The sequence below is a fragment of the Panonychus citri genome, unplaced genomic scaffold (genome assembly GCF_014898815.1).
Source record: "Panonychus citri isolate SS breed McGregor unplaced genomic scaffold, ASM1489881v1 Contig00134, whole genome shotgun sequence".
NCBI classification, from domain to species: Eukaryota; Metazoa; Arthropoda; class Arachnida; order Trombidiformes; family Tetranychidae; genus Panonychus; species Panonychus citri.
Window position 1 is genome coordinate 3,311,583 of NW_026515539.1, and position 21,090 is coordinate 3,332,672.

General features: G+C 31.9%; 5 protein-coding genes and 1 long non-coding RNA gene across 9 annotated transcripts; 2 read left to right on the plus strand and 4 right to left on the minus strand.

Moving 5' to 3' along the window:
- Positions 1-2,086: 2,086 nt before the first annotated feature.
- LOC128391026 (uncharacterized) lies at positions 2,087-3,150 on the minus strand. The gene is made up of 2 exons (XR_008325728.1): positions 2,753-3,150; positions 2,087-2,411 (listed from the first exon to the last, which is right to left on the minus strand). It is a non-coding gene; the product is annotated as an uncharacterized LOC128391026 (long non-coding RNA).
- A 224-nt stretch (positions 3,151-3,374) lies between these two features.
- LOC128391021 (protein wech-like) lies at positions 3,375-6,572 on the plus strand. 2 transcript variants are annotated; one of them, XM_053350845.1, is made up of 3 exons: positions 3,375-3,543; positions 4,050-5,624; positions 5,690-6,572. In XM_053350845.1, the coding sequence occupies exons 2-3, from the start codon at positions 4,056-4,058 to the stop codon at positions 6,320-6,322; spliced, it is 2,202 nt and encodes a 733-aa protein (XP_053206820.1). In that variant the 5' UTR covers positions 3,375-3,543; positions 4,050-4,055; the 3' UTR covers positions 6,323-6,572. The 2 variants fall into 2 exon arrangements, with proteins under 2 accessions (XP_053206820.1, XP_053206819.1); XM_053350844.1 differs by lacking the exon at positions 3,375-3,543 and adding an exon at positions 3,581-3,875.
- A 406-nt stretch (positions 6,573-6,978) lies between these two features.
- LOC128391022 (proclotting enzyme-like) lies at positions 6,979-9,372 on the minus strand. 2 transcript variants are annotated; one of them, XM_053350848.1, is made up of 8 exons: positions 9,234-9,372; positions 8,967-9,151; positions 8,310-8,718; positions 8,115-8,188; positions 7,938-8,053; positions 7,763-7,847; positions 7,430-7,687; positions 6,979-7,152 (listed from the first exon to the last, which is right to left on the minus strand). In XM_053350848.1, the coding sequence occupies exons 1-8, from the start codon at positions 9,370-9,372 to the stop codon at positions 6,991-6,993; spliced, it is 1,428 nt and encodes a 475-aa protein (XP_053206823.1). In that variant the 3' UTR covers positions 6,979-6,990. The 2 variants fall into 2 exon arrangements, with proteins under 2 accessions (XP_053206823.1, XP_053206821.1); XM_053350846.1 differs by having other exon boundaries at positions 7,430-7,847.
- Positions 9,373-11,941: 2,569 nt separating this feature from the next.
- Positions 11,942-13,069, minus strand: LOC128391024 (uncharacterized). Its single transcript, XM_053350851.1, has 2 exons — positions 12,602-13,069; positions 11,942-12,538 (listed from the first exon to the last, which is right to left on the minus strand). Exons 1-2 carry the CDS (start codon positions 12,698-12,700, stop codon positions 12,200-12,202), a joined length of 438 nt encoding a protein of 145 aa, XP_053206826.1. The 5' UTR covers positions 12,701-13,069; the 3' UTR covers positions 11,942-12,199.
- Positions 12,820-15,597, minus strand: LOC128391023 (calcium uptake protein 1 homolog, mitochondrial-like). Of its 2 annotated transcripts, XM_053350849.1 has the most exons (8): positions 15,440-15,597; positions 14,731-15,338; positions 14,511-14,555; positions 14,156-14,264; positions 13,804-14,075; positions 13,475-13,742; positions 13,323-13,412; positions 12,820-13,240 (listed from the first exon to the last, which is right to left on the minus strand). In XM_053350849.1, exons 2-8 carry the CDS (start codon positions 15,301-15,303, stop codon positions 13,101-13,103), a joined length of 1,497 nt encoding a protein of 498 aa, XP_053206824.1. In that variant the 5' UTR covers positions 15,304-15,338; positions 15,440-15,597; the 3' UTR covers positions 12,820-13,100. The 2 variants fall into 2 exon arrangements, with proteins under 2 accessions (XP_053206824.1, XP_053206825.1); XM_053350850.1 differs by lacking the exon at positions 14,511-14,555.
- A 2,315-nt stretch (positions 15,598-17,912) lies between these two features.
- Positions 17,913-20,984, plus strand: LOC128391287 (uncharacterized). Its single transcript, XM_053351142.1, has 8 exons — positions 17,913-18,079; positions 18,285-18,504; positions 18,579-18,680; positions 18,769-19,152; positions 19,332-19,427; positions 19,516-19,667; positions 19,859-20,488; positions 20,579-20,984. The coding sequence occupies exons 2-8, from the start codon at positions 18,328-18,330 to the stop codon at positions 20,820-20,822; spliced, it is 1,785 nt and encodes a 594-aa protein (XP_053207117.1). The 5' UTR covers positions 17,913-18,079; positions 18,285-18,327; the 3' UTR covers positions 20,823-20,984.
- The last annotated feature ends 106 nt before the right edge of the window (positions 20,985-21,090 follow it).

The following is a 21,090-nucleotide window of genomic DNA, read 5'->3' on the forward strand; positions in this document are numbered from 1 at the left end:
TCTTCTTTGCGCTGTTACCGGATTATCAGAGAAAATGTTGATCATCATGGTGAGAATTTTGTAAATCGATCGAAGGTCATAGACTAAATCAATTCTGACCTACAATATTTTCCTCTTTCTTTCATCTCTCTCATCTCTTTCTTTAATTCTATTCTCTTCTCATCATCTTCTTCTTCTCTTCCAACCTCATTTCGTTTACTTTTCCCTGTTTGTTATTGTCTCTTTGCTTCTCTCTCACAGTTTTCATTTTTTCTCTCTGTTAATTGTTTATTTCTTCTTTATTATTGTTATTTAATCATTTCTATTCTATGTATTGTGTTACATCTTTAATTGTTTATTTATAAAATCTTTAAATTGTACTTTGATTTTGACCCTCGACTTTTGATCTTTGGGTTTTGTCCATCAATTTGGCTCTTCAAATAGTCTTTGCTTGTTTACATTTTCATCTCAACTTGCAATCAGACTAATTTTATTTTCTCATCACTTCTTCATCAGATGTTTATATGGAAATGTTTTCTACCTTTTCAATTGTTGATTGATTGATTAGTTGATTATAATTTGTAAATCCTCTTGTTTTCTTCGAGAATCATCATCATCAAGACCCAAACATCTCTGAAAAATATCAATATTTTTATCATGAAAAGTGAACCATCAACAATTGAACATCTCAACCAGTCTCGTGTTTATCTATACCAATTGGAAATTTTTCTAATCCTGTTAATAAAAAATCTATAAAGAGTATAATTTGTGATTAAGATATCAAAAAGAAACCAATTAATTACGAGCAACCATCAAAACTCAACTATGTAAACAAAACCTTAATCTTGACCCTTTTCTCACCTTTCCTTTTGTCTCCATTGTCCATTCAATCATCTTCCCTCTCAAATTTACTGCTATTAATTGTTACCCAAATACTTTATCCTGTTGACCACTTGACCAGAGATTTATATTAACCGTTGGATCAATACGACATGTTTATCATCTTGTTTCGAAAGCCAAATGAAAGAGAATCGATATTTTTTCCCTCGTTATCGCCCTAAACTCTAATGGCGTTTAATCAACTGACCATTTGAGTAAAGACTTTATTACAAATCGTATCATTTGCTGTTCCTGTTGACCACAAGCCAAATCTACTTCTATATTTATCTCAATGGTGGCAATTACTGTTCACTCGGAATTCACCAAATCACCCAACTCCAACTCCAACACCACCGGCACCCCAACCTCAACCTCCTCAATGGCCTCGAGTCCTTTAGTTTTCAATACAGCGAAACAATTAACTCTTTTATTAATCATCACCATATTAACCTTATCTCTCATCCTTTGGTTAACCGAATTGGACACAATTCATTGTTCCAATGAGCTGATTAATGATAGAAAATTCATCGCATCTCCAGAATTTAATCTATCAACAAATTCATCATCATCTCTATCAATTAATTCACTTGTTCCCTTCAGATCGGCTTTCAGAAGAGCGACTTCTTCAGGAAGGTCCACATTCAAATTAGAATCATCATCATTGCTCATTAGTACAATTTTCTCCTATTTTCTATTTTCGAATTGACCCTGAAAATTTATCCTTCGACCGATTCTTTCATCTCTTCCATATAATCATCATCTTTATCATCCTATTTTCTCTGTTGTTAAAGGAATCAATTTACAAAAAGCAAAGGAATCAAAGGAAAAAAGCTACAAAGTCTAAAGAAAAAAGAAAATCAAAGGATAAAGATTATCTCATTTGTGTCTTCGGAATCAACATGATGGTCTCTGAAACTGAATCGAGTTAATTATCCAGTTAATTGAACTTCTAAAACAAAACCATTTATCATCTTTTGGCATCTTCATCATTTTCACTATTCTAACAATTTTCACTTCTCAAAGATTCTCAACACTCTCTGAATGAGATAAACAAAAAACCGAAATTCTAAAAAGAAATTTAAATTCTTATCATAATAATTACCTTAAATATTAGAGCAAAAGAGAAAATGTCAGAACAAAAGTATGAATTCTATTCGATTAACGATAAACCATTATACTTTTTTTGATTACAATTATTATTGTTAAACCATTTTGAGATTGTACAAGATAAACAAAGAAATTAAATCTTTATTAAATTACTAATTATGATGACACAAGATCGCAAGTCCGATTCTCTATTGAAAGAGTAACAAAAACAACAAGACAACAATCAAACAATGAAGACAAAAGTGTCAACTAGAATTTTATAGTTTCCTGAGATTGTTTTCCATAATCTCTAATCAAAGATGATTATCTCTCGTTTATATTTTCCAAATTGACAAGGTCCTTGTTAGAATTTAAATATTTCACTTTGTTAGAATCCGATGAATTTTCCATGTTCCAATGTGATTTGTCCGATGGATTGTTGATTCCTTGATGATCCAGGAGAGTCTCTGATTCAATTTATAAGATTATTACTCAACTCTAAATATCAATCTTTTAATGACAATTAAGATTCTATCAATATTATCCCCTCTTTTCGTTTAAAACGGTAATTGAATCCATTTGATTATCTTTGTTAACGAAGCTCAACTAATCTTATCAATCAATACCAATAGTAATTGTGATTCATTTAAAGAATATAATTTGTAATCTTCATTAAATTGGTTGATTAATATTTAGAATTGAGTAAATTCATCACCTGACACGTATAAGAAGCTAAAAAGAAAAAGAGTCAGAATCACATAGAATCAAAAACAAGAGGGAAATAGACATTAATTGGCAATCAACTTACTGGTTTGGTCTTTTATAACCATAATTAACCGAAAAAAAACAACAATTAATCAACAGGTATTAGAAAACAATCTGTTTCCTGTTGGAATAGAAAATAAAATCAACATTAAAACAATGAACCTTAACCTCCTATAGAGAAAGAGAGAGAGAGATTCTAATTGAAAACCTTGTAGCTTTTATCTAATCACAATTAACAGTTGATCAACCAACTAATCCAATTAAATCCAAATCTAAATGTAAATCAATTCACAATTAAAAATATAACAAGTGACAAAACAAAAAGAATCAATTAGTTGAAACAATAAACCAAAGAAATTGGAACCGCAACAATTAAGACGCAATTTTGTCTTTAGAATATAAACTTTTCCCTCCATCGACAAAAAGAAAAAAAATTTTCTTCTCTTTCGGTCAACCCTTTTCTCTGTCTATTTTAATGTCTTCTCTTTCCTCCCTCTCCAATCTCTGTCTTCGATCTATTGACTCATCTTTTTATCTTTTGTTTTTTTCTCTTTTTTATTTATTTATTATTCTGATTTAAGTTTTTTTTTTCTTTGATGTTCCGTAATAAATTTAATCTCTTTATCTTCATCATCATCTTCATCTCCATCTTTGGATCATCTTCATCATCCCTGTTAACACCTTCATCTCTCAATTGATCAACCAATCTGTTAACTAGAGTAGATTAAACCTGTTTAATTTTGGATCAAACGATTTTTGTAACTCTACCATTAATTGTCATTGGTTATTTTCTTTGTCTACAATAAAAGCTTAATCCAGCAACTTAGAATCAAGGTAAATCTTCAATTTAATTTAATTTTTTATTCGAATTATTCTCTCTCTATTCTCTGTCTGTCTCTCTCACGACTCTCTCTTGATTTCTCTCTGTTTCTCTCTAATCTCAATGTTGCTTTTGCTCTTTGTCCTTTCCCTTTCATAATTATGCTCATTTTTCAATGAGTTCATGATGCAATAGATGGTTAACAGTATTTTCTCTGTGAATAATTATTAATTTTTATTGTGAATTTATTTTTGTCATTATTTACAAATGTGTTATTCTTTGTATCTAAATTGATCTGTTTCTATTACTGTTGTTGATCTGTTGTTTTTCTGTTTCATCTAAAATGGTAAATGATTAGTACATTTCTGTTTTTTCATCAATTTTATTTCCTCTGTTTCTTTTCCTCTTTTCATTGATTTCCCTCTTCTTGTGATTCTCCATTTTTTTTTCTCTCTTCATTTTTTCCTTCTTTTCGTCAATATTCTTTATTTCTAATGTGTGTTTTCTCTTTACTCAACAGTTCAGCATGGAAGATGTTAAGAGTAAATCTGAATTTTCCAATGATTATCAGATTATGGTCCAAGAGTTACAAAATGATTTAGATGATTTGAGTTTGAACAAAGATGCTGTGGAACAAGCCATTAATGAACAATATCACTCGATTAAAGCTGCTCTTGACAAATGCTACAAGCAAATGTTGGACGATTTGGGAAGAGTTCATAATCAGAAGAGGATGCAGCTTTGGGGACAAATTGATAGATGTGAAAAAATTTCAGAGAAATTGTCAAATCATCATGCTAATCAAAATGATGGGCTTATTGAAGACTTTGGTGATGGCCATGAAAGTAATGGCCAAAGAAATGGTACAACTTCAAGTAACGGTAGTGGTAACAGTTTTGTTTCTGGAGGTGATGGTACCACTTCTAAAGATGTTAGTGGTAGTGATTTTTTGACTTGTTCTTTAACGGATAAAAGCAACAGTTCACCCACTAGTAGCTCTTTCCTCGATTTCGGCCGTGAGTCCAGTCCGGTTGGTATTAATTTAAAGAATCTGAAAAATGGTAAAGGTGATCAAATCGTCTTCAATCCAGTTGATTTAACCAATGTTGAGCCTGTTTTGATATCAAATCTATTTGGAAATCTCAAGGTTAAAGGTTGCAATGACTCTGACTTAGAGGATACTCCATGCTTCCAATCTAGTGACTTCACATTCCCAGATTCTGATTTAACTACAACTCCACTCCATGCGACTGCACCAGGTACACCATCAGCTCGATCTTTGCCACATCATTCCACCTCTATTCCTATTGTTGGCTCAGCCCCAATTCAATCATTACGGCGTCGGGGGCCGCCATCATTGTCCAATGATAACAATTTATCAGATAGTTTACATGCACATTCATTTGGACATAACAATACGATTACCTCTTTACCAGGAGCATCTCCTGTCTCATTGCCTCGCTCTGGACCCATTGCTGTTCCAACAAATTCCAATTCTAATCACTTGGATCTCAATGATTATATTACTCGAGTCAACCTGACTAAATTGGCGCTCTACAATGAGAACCCAGCAGCCGCTGCTGCGGTAGTTCAGCCTCGTTTATCCTCAATCTCATCATCGATCTCAAATTCTCCCTCACCTCAACCACTGATCTCTAATTCCTTAGTGCCTTATGAAAACTCGAGCCTTGCCTTGGGTGATAACTCAGTGAACAATTTGAATGAAATGGCCAAATTTTCATCCAATCCAACCAATGGAATTGAAAATCAACCCTCATCCAACTCTTTTCCTTTCCGTTCTGGAAGTGCTCCCACAACTGGACCCTTAGTCTCTCCCGTGCCTCCCTCTTCTATCCATTCATCTATAAACCCTAACAAGGGCAATGTTATGCAAATAAGGTGTAAGTTTGGTTCACTTGGTGCTGCCACTGGATTCTTTTCATCACCTCATGGCTTTTGTCTTGGTGTCGATGAAGATATTGTTATTGCTGATACCAATAACCATCGAATATGTGTTTATAATAAAAGTGGTGATTTCAAGTTCCAATTTGGTGAACAGGGTAAAGATGAAGGACAACTCTGGTACCCAAGAAAAGTAAGTGATTTGTTTTTCTCTCAATTTACCTTTCAATCAATATTTAAAATTTTTCTCTTGTTCAGGTCGCTATGATTCGTACACCATATCTTGGCATAGTTACACCTCGTTATGTTGTTTGTGATAGAGGAGTTGAAAGAAGCAGAATGCAAATTTTCACCTGTAAAGGTCAATTTATTCGTAAAATTGGAGTTCGTTATATTGATATTGTTGCTGGTTTAGCAATTACACCGAAAGGATTAATCGTTGCTGTTGATTCAGTTTCTCCAACTGTTTTTGTTATCGCTGAATCAGGTGAACTGTTACGTTGGTTTGATTGTTCACCTTATATGAGGGAACCATCGGACATCGCTGTTAATGGTAAAGAATTTTATGTTTGTGACTTTAAAGGAAGTTGTGTCGTAGTCTTCGGCGAAGACGGTAAATTTAAAAGACGAATTGGTAAAGAGAAAATTACAGATTATCCAAATGGTATTGATTTTTCGGATGCTGGTGATATTCTGGTTGGAGACTCTCATGGTAATCGTTTCCATGTTGTTGTGTTTGACAAATCTGGTAATTTTATCAGCGAATTTGAGTGTCCCTATGTTAAAGTTTCCCGTTGCTGTGGTCTCAAGATCACCTCGGAAGGTTATATTGTTACATTGGCCAAAAATAATCATCACGTTCTCGTTCTCAACACACTTTATGTAAATTAATCTAAAGATTATATCGAAAAGGATCTATTATTATATTACCAAAAAACAAAACCCAAATTCTATTCCAAAGAAACGGTAACCAAACTAAAAGCGAAACTCTAAATGATAAACCAAAACCAAAACCAAATTATTGTACAAACACAAAGAAAGAGCTGAAAACTTACATACAATTTTATTTTTAACAAATATTATATTATATAAAAAATGCTACTTAATATTAATGTAGAAAGAAGCAACAAAAAAAAACAAATCACAACAATTAAACAAAAACCTTAATCATTGTGGGTTATAATTTATGGGGAAAAGATGGATTATCCTATGATGACTTTTCTTCCGTTGCTTCTTTCATCATCATCTTATTATTTATCATTTGATAATAATTACTTATACTCTATTATAATAATATATTTTCTTTTTTTTTCTTCTGTACACTTAACTGATTTAATTGTTTTTTGGCTTTTTTTGTAACTTATTCTGTGTCACTCTTTAATTATCTTCTTTGTATTCCATTTTTTTTTCTAATATTTTTTGATGTTTTATTCTTTTCTTTTTTCGATTATCTTTTTCTCTCGTGATTCTCGTCAATGTTGACAATTTGCAAATCATCAAGTGCAGATCAACAGTGTCACAGACAAATAAACATAAAACCCTTTACATAAATTTTGATATTATTGTTTAATATTTTCCCCAATCCATTCAAGATACTCAGTAACTCGAGTATAAACCCCTGGGTAACCCGGTTGAGCGCATCGATTGCCAAACGAGACGACGCCATAAATTGTCCACTTCAAATTGGGATCTGAGACCATCAATGGACTTCCTGAATCTCCCTGAAACAAAACAAGTGACATGATAATTGAAATTTCAAATCTCCAGTTGATTCAATTCTCATGAGAACATCAATCAAGCATCGGTTATCTTTTGTCTAATCACTCGAACTTGAGAAATGTTTTCTCATCATTTTATCTGCAGCTCATTTGTTAATCATCTGTTATTATCTTTCTTATACCAGAAGAAGAGTTTAGTTAATTGTTTGGAGATTCTGAACAATTTAAGTGATATGAAATTGTTGTAGCTAAATCAGCGATTAGATAAGAAAGTGATTACCTGACAAGCGTCTTTTCCTCCTGATAAATAACCAGCGCAGAGGAAATTTTTGTTAATTGGTTGGAAATATTTTTTATCACAGTCTTGATTATCCCAAATTGGCATTGAAACTTGCTGAAGGACCCCTGACCCTGGTCCACCGTAATAAAGTGTTCCCCACCCGAGAACCGTGGCCATGTAGCCCTTAAGATCTTTCGTCCTTGATTCGCCTAAAGGCAAACAAATCGGTCGGACAAAATCATCCATTCGAGCTCTTCCCTGAATCCGAATCAAACCAATATCATTGAAAAATCCATGTCGTTGGAACTCAGGGTGTTGATAAATAGTTCGAACCTTAAACTCTTGCGGAACGGCCCCATCGTCATCTCGATATAAATGATTATCTCCTAATCTTATCGTTAACTGTTGAGTAACATACCTGAAAGAAAATGACAATAGAAAATCAATTAACCCTTAATTACGTCAAGCTAATCGATTTCAATATCGATTATGATTCAATTCAATTTACTTGAATCCTCGAGGATCTGAAAGACAATGAGCAGCGGTTAAAATGTACTCCTCGTTAATTAAAGCTCCACCGCACCAGAATTCACGACCTTTAGGTTTATCCAGAAAAATGGCGGCCTGAGGGAAGGATGACAAATACAATTAACTAATTACAACTTAAATGTGATCATTAACTTACCATCCAAGGCCATTGACCCGTTCGAGCATCAAATCCACCAACAATGCGACTGTCTTTACCTGATGTACCACAATCTATTCAACAATTGAAAGTCAATTGATTACTTAATTACCTCAACAATTAACCGTACTTGTAAAAAGTTATTAAAATTATTGTCAATCATTGAATCGGCTAAATTGTGGAATCTAAATTTACCTTTATAAGAAACGGGTAGACTATTGTTAGAGTAAAGTGTTGATGGTGTTGAAGATCCGGTTGGTCGACGGGTTGTTGTTGATGATGATGTTGAGATTAAGGGTGAAACTGTTGTCGATGATGTTGAAATCGATGTGGTCGGTGTTGTTGTGGTCGAAGTTGATGAAACTGTCCAAAGAGGACGATTTGGTTTATTAATAACCTCATATTGATTACCACCCGATGAGGATGAAGGTTTATTTGTAATTAAAATTGATGGACGATTAGTGGTCACTGAGATTGAGTTAATTGGGTGGGAAACAAATGATTGGCTCGGTGAGATTTGATGATTTGATGTTGTTGATGGTTGAGATGTTAAAACTGGTGGTTGACCATTTGAAGAAGGTAAAATTGGTGGTTGATTTGGTGGCTAACAATTTAGATTTAAATTGTAAATGGTTTAGAGAAACATTAAGAAGAGGAGAAAACAATTAGTTAACTAATCAGTTTGATTTTCATGTTTCTTTGCAAATGTCAAAGTGAAATTGTCACATTACATTAACCTAAATCTCTCTGTTGATTGTGACAATTAGACTGATTCTCTCGTGATTATTGAATCATGATAACATTTTAGCAAGAATTTGAAAGAGGATTCATGATGAATTATGAATTAATTACCTGAATTCCTGGAATCGGATTAGGACAACAAACTCCTGGAAATAAAAGATTACGGAAACAAACTGATTGTCGAAGTCTTTGAACATCGAACACAAGCCAAATACATCGACGAATGTCCCCACATTCCCCTGGAATTCCGTCCGGAGTTCGACAAAAGTTAATATTAAATCCTGAGAAAATAGAAGCTGATTAAGAGTAAACATGGAAAATAAGTTAATTGTAACAAAGAAATTCAGAATTAACATGAAAAAAATCACCGAAACTCACATTGTTTAGCTGTACGATTTTCCGATCCACTTACAGTTGAATGGAAAAAAATTAACATCAAAAGTAACAATTTAACTAAACTACTAATTGAAGATAATCCATCGTAATTAAAGATTCCAATTGTATGTTGAACTGTCATCGTCTCGAGTACAACAATTAATTACACTTAGAACTAAATTAAATTGTTCTTGATTATAAAAAGAAGGAATAAAAAAATTTCCAAACGAAAAAAGTTCAATGCAAACAAATGAGAAAAAGAAATAAATATTTTACATTTAGAAGACAATTTAGTTGATTAATTGATTATCACATTTTAAACAGAATCACTATTGTCATCATTATCTTCCTCATCATCAGAATCATCACTGATTAAATCAAATGATGATCCAATTTGGAGATAATCACAAATTGAATATAAATTGAATCCATTTGATGAAACTCGACCGATCATACAACTGATTACAGAGAAAAAGGTAAACAATTAACCGGGAAACAAGAAGAAGAATTGGAAAATTAATCAATTAACTTTTGATCTACAATTGATTTCACTTTTTACATAATTTATATTTCACTTAACTAATGTCACCATCACCAATCAATTAATTGTTTCCACTCGTAACTTAGGAAATACCAATTAACGGTTAATTAGTAATTAATAGTAACGTTGACGAAACATTTTCACTAAATTATTGTTACCTTGTTGATGCGATGTTGATGGTTAATGATGATTCTCAGTTGAGTCAACGATTCATCGGGTCTCTCCCGTTTTTCTGACCTGGATAATTGTTATCATCATCGGACCTCCCGTTACAATTTGACCTACAAAAAGTGATGCTTATTATGTGTTTGTGATACCCAAATCCAGCCCATTTTATACACTTAACTCGGATTCTTTGTCATCATCACCAATTCTGAGGCCTTTTCTTTTCTTTTCTCTCTTTCTTTATTTAGAAATCGTTATGTGCCTATTATCACGCTTATCTGATCATCATCATCATCATCTTCATCTTCATCTTCATCTTCTTCATCGTTAACAATCAAAAACATGGTAAAATCATCAAAACAATAAACAATAATCTTCGTCTTTAAGATGAAATTTGTTTTTCCAATTTGATTTTCATTTTCATCAGTTCGAAGCTCAAATGAGATTCAATTGGCCGTTCATCTTTTAATTTTGACACCTTAATTGAGCTAATGGATTAAATAATTAACTGATAAACAATTTACTGATTATCATTAGTAAATTGTGATAACTGTTGACAGTTTGTTGCTGTGTTACTTGGATTTACGGTAACAGGTATTTATGGATCGTTGTTGTTGTTGTTGTGACTTTGCCGGTTACACCGAATCAAATTGTTAATCTGATAATAAGTAATAATAGAGTTTAATTGTTGACGTTTTCCTTTCAAATGATTAAAGGTCAGGGTGAATTAAATAGATAATCAAACAAGCATTAAATTGTTACCCAAAATAATACAATAGACTCGTTAGTTTTGACTAGTTTGTTACATTATTACAAATCCTTTTGTTGGAAACTCTTCCTTGTCATTGTTATATTAATTATCTGTTAATTATCACTATTTACCTGAGCTTTTAATCAATTATCACAGTAACATGATTAAGGTGAGTAAAAAAGGATTACGGTGTTGATGATTATCCAACAATTAAGAGTGAGAGAGAATCAACAAAACTTGATTACCAAAAAAAAGTATCAATGGAAATGAAAAAAAAACACTAGCAAAGCAAAAATTGACAATCGATTTTGATTAGATCATTTCTTGATTGTTGAGTTAAAAATTAACAAGAACTTTAATTGTTGATAATTAGAAACGATTTGTATCATTAATTGATGAATGTTGGGAAAAACAAAAACAAAGAGAAATGGATTAGTAAAAAGATGAACCTTCAAATGAGCTCATTGGATTAAAGTGATGCATCAGAGATTATCAATTTCTTCATCTTGATTAACTAAATCAACTGTTAACTAATCAACTAATTGCTAAGAAGAGCAATCAGAAGATGTCAGTTAAATTAAGATTCACTCTATGAAAGATTAGGTCAAGTTGATGATCTTTTTTTTTTCTCGCCATCAACAACTTGCAATATTCAATTACGAATAAATAATAATTAGAATCTTTTTCCTTTTCTCCATCACTGACCAATCATGATGTTGATTAACTAATCATCAATTTTTTTTTCTCTCTCATCAGTTGTCCTCCATTAGAATTGTGGTTCTATTGCAAATCACAATCAAGCCAAATTGTTAAATTAAATTCGTTAATTGGATTCAAATCCTCTTTCTCTTCATCACTTATCAACCTTTTTGATCCGGATGCTTGATTATCAAGAACTTGATTGCAATTGGGTGATAATTTCATTGATTTAGTGCAATCAACATTAATCACCATCACAATCAACATGATAATCATCAATTTAAATCAACAATTACCTTAGAAATTAACAATTGAAAGTTAATTGCAAACGTTTACCTATGAAACTTTTGCTTATCGTTAACTTAATTTTCTTGTTGTTCATGTTTCGTTTCATATTCAATTAACTAACCAACTTGACATGAAACCGGATTAATTTTCACTGATTGTGATTTACGATTGTGATAATGTGTTTACATCAACCAACCAAATCAACAATATTTAATTGTCATGTTTTCTTATTGCAATTGCGAAAAAAAAATAAACAATCAAAAGAAATGAAAAGATAGTAAAAGGATTAAGAAGTTTAATTGTTAATTGTGTATTTTGATTGTTAAGAAATTCAAGTCAATAAACTACAATCAATATACTAATTGTTAAAAGTAAAATTGAAAGCAAAATAATCTGATTTCACTTAAATTGTTTCCATTGAGTTGGAAGGTTTAATTGTGATTAGAAAATATTTAGAAAAATAGTCACGATTGGTTAACATGCTATTGATTGTCATTTGTTTGTATAATTAGTTGATTGTCACAATTACTTTCGTTTCTCATTAGATGAATCAAAATACTTGACAATGTCTAGTGAATTCTGATTAGATTTTAATTGTTGCAGATCACGATAAAAGTCACGATAAAAGTCCTCTAATTGTGCACGAGTGATTGTCGATTGATTTGATTGTCCAGAGTTTTCCTTGATCTCCAATTTAATTGATTTACTTTTATTAACTGATTTAGTTTCTGATTTTTTCTCATCACCATCATTTTCATTTTCATCTTCATCTGAGTGTCCATGTTTAAGGGATTTCCTATTAGCTTGTTCACAGAAACATTTAACACAAATTAACTCATCACTTTTGGAGCGAATCAATAAACCCTAGTGATTAAATGACAATTAATTAGTTAAACATCACAATTAAGGTGAAAATCAGATTCTCACCTTACACTTTGAACATGATTCAGTCACCAAACAATAGCCTTGGATTAACATGGTTGCAATTTTTTCCGGGATTTTCAGATCTTTTTGTTCAGATGACATTTCAATTAACTTAATTGGTCAGTAACAATTAAATTAAAATCACTAGTAATAAGACAAATTGTAATACCTATCAGGTTGTAACTCTAAATTGCTATTAACTGATTGAGGTTTGATTTGAATTGTGAGTTCAACAGTAAATACATTTAATTTAAAGGTGACGAAAAAAACAACAGATAATTTGGAGAAAAAAAATTAACAATAGCGATACAATTTGGATTAAGGGTTAATTGTGATTGCAAGTTAGTGAATTAATTGTTGGATTAATTTTAGAGAGTAAAGGTGATATTGGTTAGAGGCTTTTGTTGTTTGAATCCAAATTTGATTCAATTGGATAAAGTGTAACAACTTTTATGGCAAATAGTGTGATGAGTGTGATTGGTTGTGAGTTGATTGTTAACAATTAAAATAGCTCGTTTTTCATTGCATTCCAAATTGCGGACATCACCTTGACGAATCCCGTGTCTTTAGGCCGACCCAGGCCACGTTTAAGACGCTCTTTCATCACGGCAATGAATTCTTTATTGCTGAGTTGTCCATCCTCTGTAATTAAGGAAAATATTTACAATAGTTGATGAGTTGGTAAGTTGATTAACTATAATTAGCCAATTAAATTTACACTTACGATTTTCATCAAATAATATAAAGATCACTTTAATCAAATGATCTCGAAGCTCGACATTGGCTACCGTTTTTGCCGCATGACGAAAAGTGTCTAAGACAATTAAGATTAATAATTAGCCATTGATTTTCACACTCAATTGGATTAATTATTACCTTCGTCGATTGAAGCTCCGGCAATATTGTAGAAAGTTAATGCTATATCAACATCATTGATATTCTGTAAGAAATGATGGAAAATCAAATAATCATCCAGAGTAATTCCTCGATCTGGATTAGTGGCCGTTGATTGTGGATAAGCTTTTTTAATTCTCTTGATCATAGCTCGTTTCTTTTTCTCTGGAAAACCAGCATAGGCGATCATTAATTCGGCAAATTTTGTCTCTGAGATTTTTCCTTCCGCTGTTGGTCCTTTTCTATCGAACTACAAGATCGAAAGGTACAAATTAATAAGAAAAAATTGATTTCGATTATCAATCAATTACCTCTAGAGTTAACATTTCATCTTGTAGCTGCTTTTGAAAGTCGAGAAACTTTTGAATAGTTAATTTTTCCTTCAATTCTGGTCCAAAAAAGTATTTCGCCAAAGCGGAACTGACACCTCGGTAATTGGTCTTAATCGACGAACCCAATTTTTGTCCAATACTAGTTTGATGAAGAATCGCATTCTGAACCTTTTCAAACTCCTCGTAATCAACATTTCCATCACCATTGAGATCAAACATACGAAAAGCAATTTTAAAATGACGATGGGAAACTGTGAATAACAATCAAAGAGAGAAATAAGTTACTTATTACTTATTGTAATCGATTAATTGTTCCCAATCATTGACGAACCTGAAAGAAGGGTCAGTAGAAATAGGAAATCAGAGTAATTGATTAATCCAAATGAGCTCAATCGATAAAAGATACTGTCCCGTTTAAGGCCAAAGTCAAATGTCGCTTCCTGAAAAGTGATTAACCACAAGGATAAAATGTTATTATCAAATCAATCGATGTATTAATTAAATAATAGAACGAAAAATGGTAATGAATTGAATGAGAAATTATATAAGAAAGCGAAATTAAGGTAAATGCATCAATGGAACAAAAATGAACGGATTGTGGAGAAATTAAGTAGAAAAAGAAAATTAAAAAAATTAAAATAAATTGTTAAGAATTTAAGGAGAATTAGTTGAAGATTTAAGCTCACGGTTCGCTTTGTAGCAGCAAGAAGTTCATTAATTGCTCCTTTGTCCTGAAGAGAAAAGAAAAACGTGACGAACAATTAAGTTACAATTGGGTTACAATTATTCGTATTAATTGTTATCCATGTGTATTCGAGTTAAAACTGTTCAGTCGTAAAGAATTTAAGTTAACTAAATTTCTACCATCTAAATATATCTTTCTAGTGACAATCGATTAAAATCTACCTTTCCAACTTCAACTCTTCGAAATTTTTCCAAACCCAAATTCTCGGGCTGTTTAATTCCAGGGGTTACAGCTCTTAGGAAGTCATCGGGAGTCATGAATACTTCAGATTCATGGTCATCATAAACTACTTTAATGGTTGCAAAGTAACGGAAGATCTTGTCGGGAGTAGAATAGGTTCTGATTCGGTTCTCGTATTCAATTACTGTTCGATCTTGGAATGATCTCTTTCCTTTATCTGGAGAATCTGTGATCGCCATTTTGGTGAAAGCTTCCAATTTACGATTTTCATCATTATAAAAGGCATAAACTGCCGCACCTCCGACTAATAATCCAACCATCATTAAAGGTACTTTCCTCCATCGTTGGTTATTTTCATTTATAGTCCCAAAACTGGAAGCAGATGAAGATGAGGAAGATGAAAACGTTTTGACGTGATTTATGTTTGAACCAAGGAAAACCTTGTAACAAAGAGGTGAAAATTGTGAACCATATCGAAATTGAGTTCGAAGTAACTGCCAAGAATTCATTAATGATTTAGAAGTAGAAATCAATTTCACTGAATTAATTGACATTCGTTACACAGAGCAAAATAAACCAAAGGAAAAGCCTAAAAGATAAAATTGTCAAAATGTAAAACAAGAAAACAGAAAAATGTAAACAAACATGTAAACAAGAAAAAAGAATCAATTTTTAAAGCCATTTACTTACCCTAACAGTTGATTATCGTGAACTGAATCTCACCCGATTCGGTTGAGAACATGATTGTAATAGAACCATATTAATATTTAAAAAAGAAAACAATTAAAACTCTTAAACTAATCAATAAATTAATCAACAAAAATTGCACAACAAATTAGACAATCAAATTAAACGATCGAAACGCCACCAGGTATCTGGTAGACGAACAATTTTCGATTCTCAATTTTAATTATGATTAACACCAAATGACTTTTAATCATTGGCACAATCGAAACGAAACAGTAATTAAATGTTCTCAATCTCTAAATTGCCCCATTAAGAAGATTATTGATCAAAGTTGATTAACTACTTGAGTTCTAAATGATTGGAAAATTTTTTTGTTCTAAATCAATGGAAATTCATTTGATAGTTTTTTGATTATTTCATTTATTTGGATCTAAGAGTCTGAAAAATTTACATCAATTAATCAATCGAAATGATTGTAAATAATATTTTACAATCAAATGTGGAGATTTTGATTAGAACTATTTGTTTCTAATCGAAACATTTCCGGTCGTTGGCCATTGCAAATCTTTCGACCTGAATTGTTGACCAAAGGTCTGACCCTTCCTTTTGATTTAGATGTTGATAGTTGATTAATCGTAATTGTCGAATCACTGATTCCTGAATCATCTGAACTTTCCTTATCAGAGGCACTTGATTTACGATCAGCCTTTTCCCAAGTTACTCTTTTAATTTGATTGTTGTTATTTTCTGTTGGTGATGAAGTTAATTCAATTTCCTTTGAGGGTGATGACGATTGTGATGATGTTGACAAGGCCAATGGAGATGAAGTTGATGAAGATGAAGAAGATGATGATGATATAGATGATTTAACATCTTTGGATAATTTTCTAATTGTCGCTGTTCGACAGCGTTGATTGTTGTTACTTTGATTGTCGTTGATTAAAGATGTTACCGGAGTTGAGATAATTTTAGTTTCTCGTTTAGATTGAAGATATTGTTTGTATTCTTTGAAAGTGTAAACTTTTGATGACAATTCACCGAAAGAAGATGAAGATTGTGATGACAATTTACCAGAATTCGAAGTAGATTGATGAACATTTCGATTGGCTTGTTGTCTATTCGGATATTCATTGAAAGGGAATAGAAATTTTTTCTGATTACTCACATTAATATTATTCGAACAAGAGTGTTTTTTCAATTTTCGATCTCGAGAAATTAATTGTTCAATTGTTTCAATTGTCGGTTGACGAGTTGATGAAATTGTCGATTTATTCAAACCCGAAGATGATAAAAACGATGAACCAATTTCAGGTAAAGAACAAGTTGAACCCATGTTAAGGAATCGAGAGGAAATAATAACAGAATCAACTAATCATCAAGAAGAAAGAAAGACAAATGAAAGAGAGAGAATATGAATTTTCCATAGAATTTTCTCTCTCATGATTCATTGACCCAAACTGAAAATTCTGATCGATATTAGGAAATATATTCACTCCATTCAAATGCCATTGACCTTTTATTCAAATCTTCATTCATGTAATTATTTCCTTCCTTCTCACTCACCTTTTCTTACCTTTCATCATTTTAATCATCACAATTAATTCCTTGACAAATTAACCAAAGACTCAACTGAATTGCTGATCAATTGTTTCCCTGTTTCAGTCTACCTCAATTCACTTAATCTTAATTGTCGCCACAATCACAGGATCACAATTGGGTAACAATTGATTTTCAATTACCTGTAATCTAATTTTTGGCAATGCAAATTGTTTCGGTCAGCCAATCAGTTTGATTTGATTGAGCAGTTGAGCAATTAATTAGAAATGGATCTCATCTCATTCAGATTCAAATAATCAAATCTAATTGTCAATTTATTCCGAGATGAATGTTACTTTTTTTTCACTAATCATGAATTAGTACAAAAAAATCAATTTAAAATTGATTGAAATCTAATCGAAAGTAAATCTTGTTGATAATATTTTATCACGATTAATCAATTTATAAAAAGGTAAACTACCTTTTGATTTTATACTAAATTCAGGTTGATTATATTAATCAAGACAATTAATTTTAATCATTAATCTAATATTGATTGTTAATCAATTCCCTTCGCTACCATTTTGATTAATCAAAATTTTAGCTTTAAATCAAAACAGTTATTGAATGATTAACTGATATAATAAATGATCTAATTTCAATCAGTTTCATGGTAATAACAATCAGTAATTTTAATTGTTAATTGTTGATTGAGTTTCGATTAACTTTTTTTAGTCATTGACGTTTTTTTGTTCATCAAAAGATAAAACAATTTTTTCTACTGTAAATTAATTACTGTCCTTGGTGAAAAATGTGCTTCTATTAATAACTTTTTTTAATTGTTGATTTGCTAATTGATCAATTGTCATTTAGAATTGATTTTAATTCAGTTTGAATTTATTACATTTTATCATTTTTGTTGTTTTCGTGCGCAGAATCAGTTGAGACAAAGAGAAACCAAATTGATTGTTATTGTTGTTTAATTGTCGTTTCATCTTAAATCTTATTGATTAATTCAGTTAATTACCATGAATTCACCTTAATTTAAATGGATTAACACTTTCTCATCATCACAGGAAACATTTAAATCATGAATTAAACATAAAGGTAAATAGTAATTTCTCTAAAAATCAATTTGATTCTCTATCTCTTTATCCTCTATCTCTCTCTCTCTCTCTGTCTGTTATTGTTTCATTATCTTACTATTCAATCTGTAGCTTGTCTTTTTTGTTAATCAACTCATTAATTAATCATTTGACTTTCTCATTACCTATTTTTCCCCTACCCAATTTGTTTATTTTCTGTTGTTTAGTGTTGGTTTATTGAATTGAATTGAACTTCTACTGATCCAAAGGATGTCCATGGTTAATAGTCTAACGGCGAAAGAACCTTTCAAAGATTGTGAAGAGAAATTATCTCAACATCCTTTATTAAGCTATGGGTTTAAATTAACTTTACCTTCTGAGAATATGAACTGTACTTTAAATTGTTCAGGACACGGTGATTGTTATGATGGTGTTTGCTTCTGTGAGGTATCTATTGTCTTAATTCATTTATGTTATGTTATGTTAAACCTTATTAATCTCTCTCTCTCTTTTTTACTCAGGTTGAATATACTGGCCAAGCTTGTGACAATCCTAATTACAGTTATTATTTAGCCTTGTCAACCATTTACTATTTTATCTGTGTAACATCATTTATTCAGCTTGTAAGTTGCTTATTCATTGATCACCTTGATTTTTCTATCTTTTGTATTCTTTTTACGACATTACTTTTCTACCCTTCGCTTTATTTAGGTTCTTTGTATCAACTCGGAATTTAAAAGAATCAAACCTCGATCATTCATCCGAAGCTTCAGAATTACCACTCAAAAAGCTCTTTATTTCTTCATATGTGTTGCCACCGCGATCAGAGGATTTTACTTCTCTTCTCCCACCAATCCTTCACTTGACTGGGCAAAGGGTTTAACTAATGCTTATTATCCACTAGTTCTTAGTGGATCGTCTTTGGTTGTCTGTTTTTGGGCTGAAGTTTTCCACCTTTACGATGTTAATGTCGCAAGGCCCAGTTTTCTGAGTAAATCATTCTCTGGATTTATTCTATTTAATATTGTCAACTATTCTCTTCTTGTCGCTGAGCTGTTTCTTTTCCAATTCTCTGATGGACATGATATCGACAAAGTAAGTAGAATATTGAATCAAATTCTTCTTTAATATCTGCAACCTTTTCAATGGCTCTTGTAACTGTAAGATTATCTTTTATCTGATGATCTATCAAGTACTGAACTTATCAAATTCATCATTTATGTACATGTAAAACTGTCTGATTGAATTTTTCTCTTCTTTTTCTATAAACTCAGAGTCTCTTCATGCAGGTATTCAACAGCATCTATGCAATTCTCATCTTGGTGGTGGTTATATTTTTCCTTATCTACGGGGTCGAGATGTATTTCAAAGTAATGTATCACAACTACTAAGCTTAAGCGTAACATTTATTGTGATAATTATCCAACTAATTGCTACATTCGTCTACATATTAAACAGGTTAGAGGAGCATTCATCCAGGGAGAGAGTTGCCCAGCCAATTTTTCTCAGCTTAATCAATCTCGATTTGGTCTAATTTCTCAAGCTACGATGCTACTATTTACCGTTTTATTCCTCTTTTCTGAAGTACTTGGAGAACATTGGAAAGAAAAGTAAGAAAGGAGAACGATCAGTTTAATCATTTGCATTACTTAACTTTTTCCTTATTTCCCTTTAATTGTCTACTAATCTTTTTTCCAGTTTGCAAACAATTTTACTCTACTTTTTATACTTTGTATTCATTTGCTTGTTTCCATTAATGATACTTTAATCCTTTATTCTTTTTTTCCTTGTTTTTTCTTAGAGTACCAGTTCTAAGTCGAAATGCTCATCGTATAATATTCAGACTTGTTGAAATTGGTATCGCTCTTTGGTATCCTTGTGTCCTCTGGAACTGTATTAGACCTGAAAGACTTTGGGTTCTAAATCCTCGTCGTATACTTCGTCGTGATCCAAGTGATACTACACTGAATGATCCACGTTCGGTTGAAACCGAATCAGCTTTACTAGTGGATAATTCAATGAATAAATGGTCCAACAAATGTCAAGATAATACTTCATCACGATCAATTGATTGTTGGATTTGTTATGACAGTGAACGTAAAGATGTCGGTCCATTAATCCAGCCATGTGCATGTAAAGGTGATGTTTCCGCTGTTCATCACGATTGTCTTAAACAATGGCTCATGGAGTCGCACTCAAGCCCAGAAAATGTTCACTGTAAAGTCTGTAACGAACCTTACCTGGTAGATCGAGGTGAAATATGGTTACCTTCAGGATTAACAATCAATCATTGGCTTCAAACTGGAGGAACCGCCTTATTGATGGGAATAACCGTCGCCGGTGCTTACATGATAGTCCGACTTTATCAACATATTAGCGTAAGAACGATTTCCGTTGGATGCGCTATTCTCATCGAGTATGTTTGTTTAAGGTAAGATTCGCTTCTTATTTGCTACTTGACCCATTCTTATTTATTCATAGTTTAATTGTGTTGTTTTCTATCATTTTTTCGGACTTTTAGGTTCCTTGGATTTAACATACTCTCTGCTTACCAACGAGCCAAATTTTCAGCCGTCAAAATCCTTAGCCGATCGGATGAAGATTATGCTGCTGTTATCAAAGATCCAATTAAATTTAAAACAATTAACCAAAGCAACAACAAATTAACTACTGTTAGTCAATCAATACCAGTTCCAGAAATTTGTTCTGATCTCAATTGTTCTGATTCAAAAACTCAAGATAATTCATCACAATCACAATCATAAAGTCATAAATCAACAAATCAATCTATATCTTCCCTAATTTCCCCTCCCGTCCAACTTTCTATCTGAAATTTTAATCCTCATCCTCATTATAATTATTCTCATAGTATCTTTTCGTTACCTTTAAGAAAGATTAAAAGATGCACCAATTTTAATCGCTCCAAATTGTCTGTTCGTAATTTTCATTATTCTATTGAGTGAACTTCAATCATAAATTGACTTCATTATTTCTAATTGTTCAAAGTGCCGAGTAACAAGTCAGTTATGATTT

Excerpts from the sequence above, each read along its gene's own strand:
- LOC128391021 (XM_053350844.1), top strand. Across the intron at positions 5,625-5,689 it reads AACTCTGGTACCCAAGAAAA|GTCGCTATGATTCGTACACC; the intron begins GTAAGTGATTTG and ends TCTCTTGTTCAG.
- LOC128391022 (XM_053350846.1), bottom strand. The coding sequence starts at position 9,372 with ATGACAGTTCAACATACAATTGGAATCTTTAATTACGATGGATTATCT. Across the intron at positions 9,152-9,233 it reads AAATCGTACAGCTAAACAAT|CTTCTATTTTCTCAGGATTT; the intron begins GTGAGTTTCGGT and ends ACTCTTAATCAG. Across the intron at positions 7,153-7,429 it reads GAGGAAAAGACGCTTGTCAG|GGAGATTCAGGAAGTCCATT; the intron begins GTAATCACTTTC and ends GTTTTGTTTCAG.
- LOC128391024 (XM_053350851.1), bottom strand. The coding sequence starts at position 12,700 with ATGTCATCTGAACAAAAAGATCTGAAAATCCCGGAAAAAATTGCAACC. Across the intron at positions 12,539-12,601 it reads AATCATGTTCAAAGTGTAAG|GGTTTATTGATTCGCTCCAA; the intron begins GTGAGAATCTGA and ends TTTAATCACTAG.
- LOC128391023 (XM_053350849.1), bottom strand. The coding sequence starts at position 15,303 with ATGTCAATTAATTCAGTGAAATTGATTTCTACTTCTAAATCATTAATG. Across the intron at positions 14,076-14,155 it reads TCTACTGACCCTTCTTTCAG|TTTCCCATCGTCATTTTAAA; the intron begins GTTCGTCAATGA and ends TGTTATTCACAG. Across the intron at positions 13,413-13,474 it reads CGGAGCTTCAATCGACGAAG|ACACTTTTCGTCATGCGGCA; the intron begins GTAATAATTAAT and ends TAATTGTCTTAG.
- LOC128391287 (XM_053351142.1), top strand. The coding sequence starts at position 18,328 with ATGTCCATGGTTAATAGTCTAACGGCGAAAGAACCTTTCAAAGATTGT. Across the intron at positions 18,681-18,768 it reads TAACATCATTTATTCAGCTT|GTTCTTTGTATCAACTCGGA; the intron begins GTAAGTTGCTTA and ends CGCTTTATTTAG. Across the intron at positions 20,489-20,578 it reads ATCGAGTATGTTTGTTTAAG|GTTCCTTGGATTTAACATAC; the intron begins GTAAGATTCGCT and ends TCGGACTTTTAG.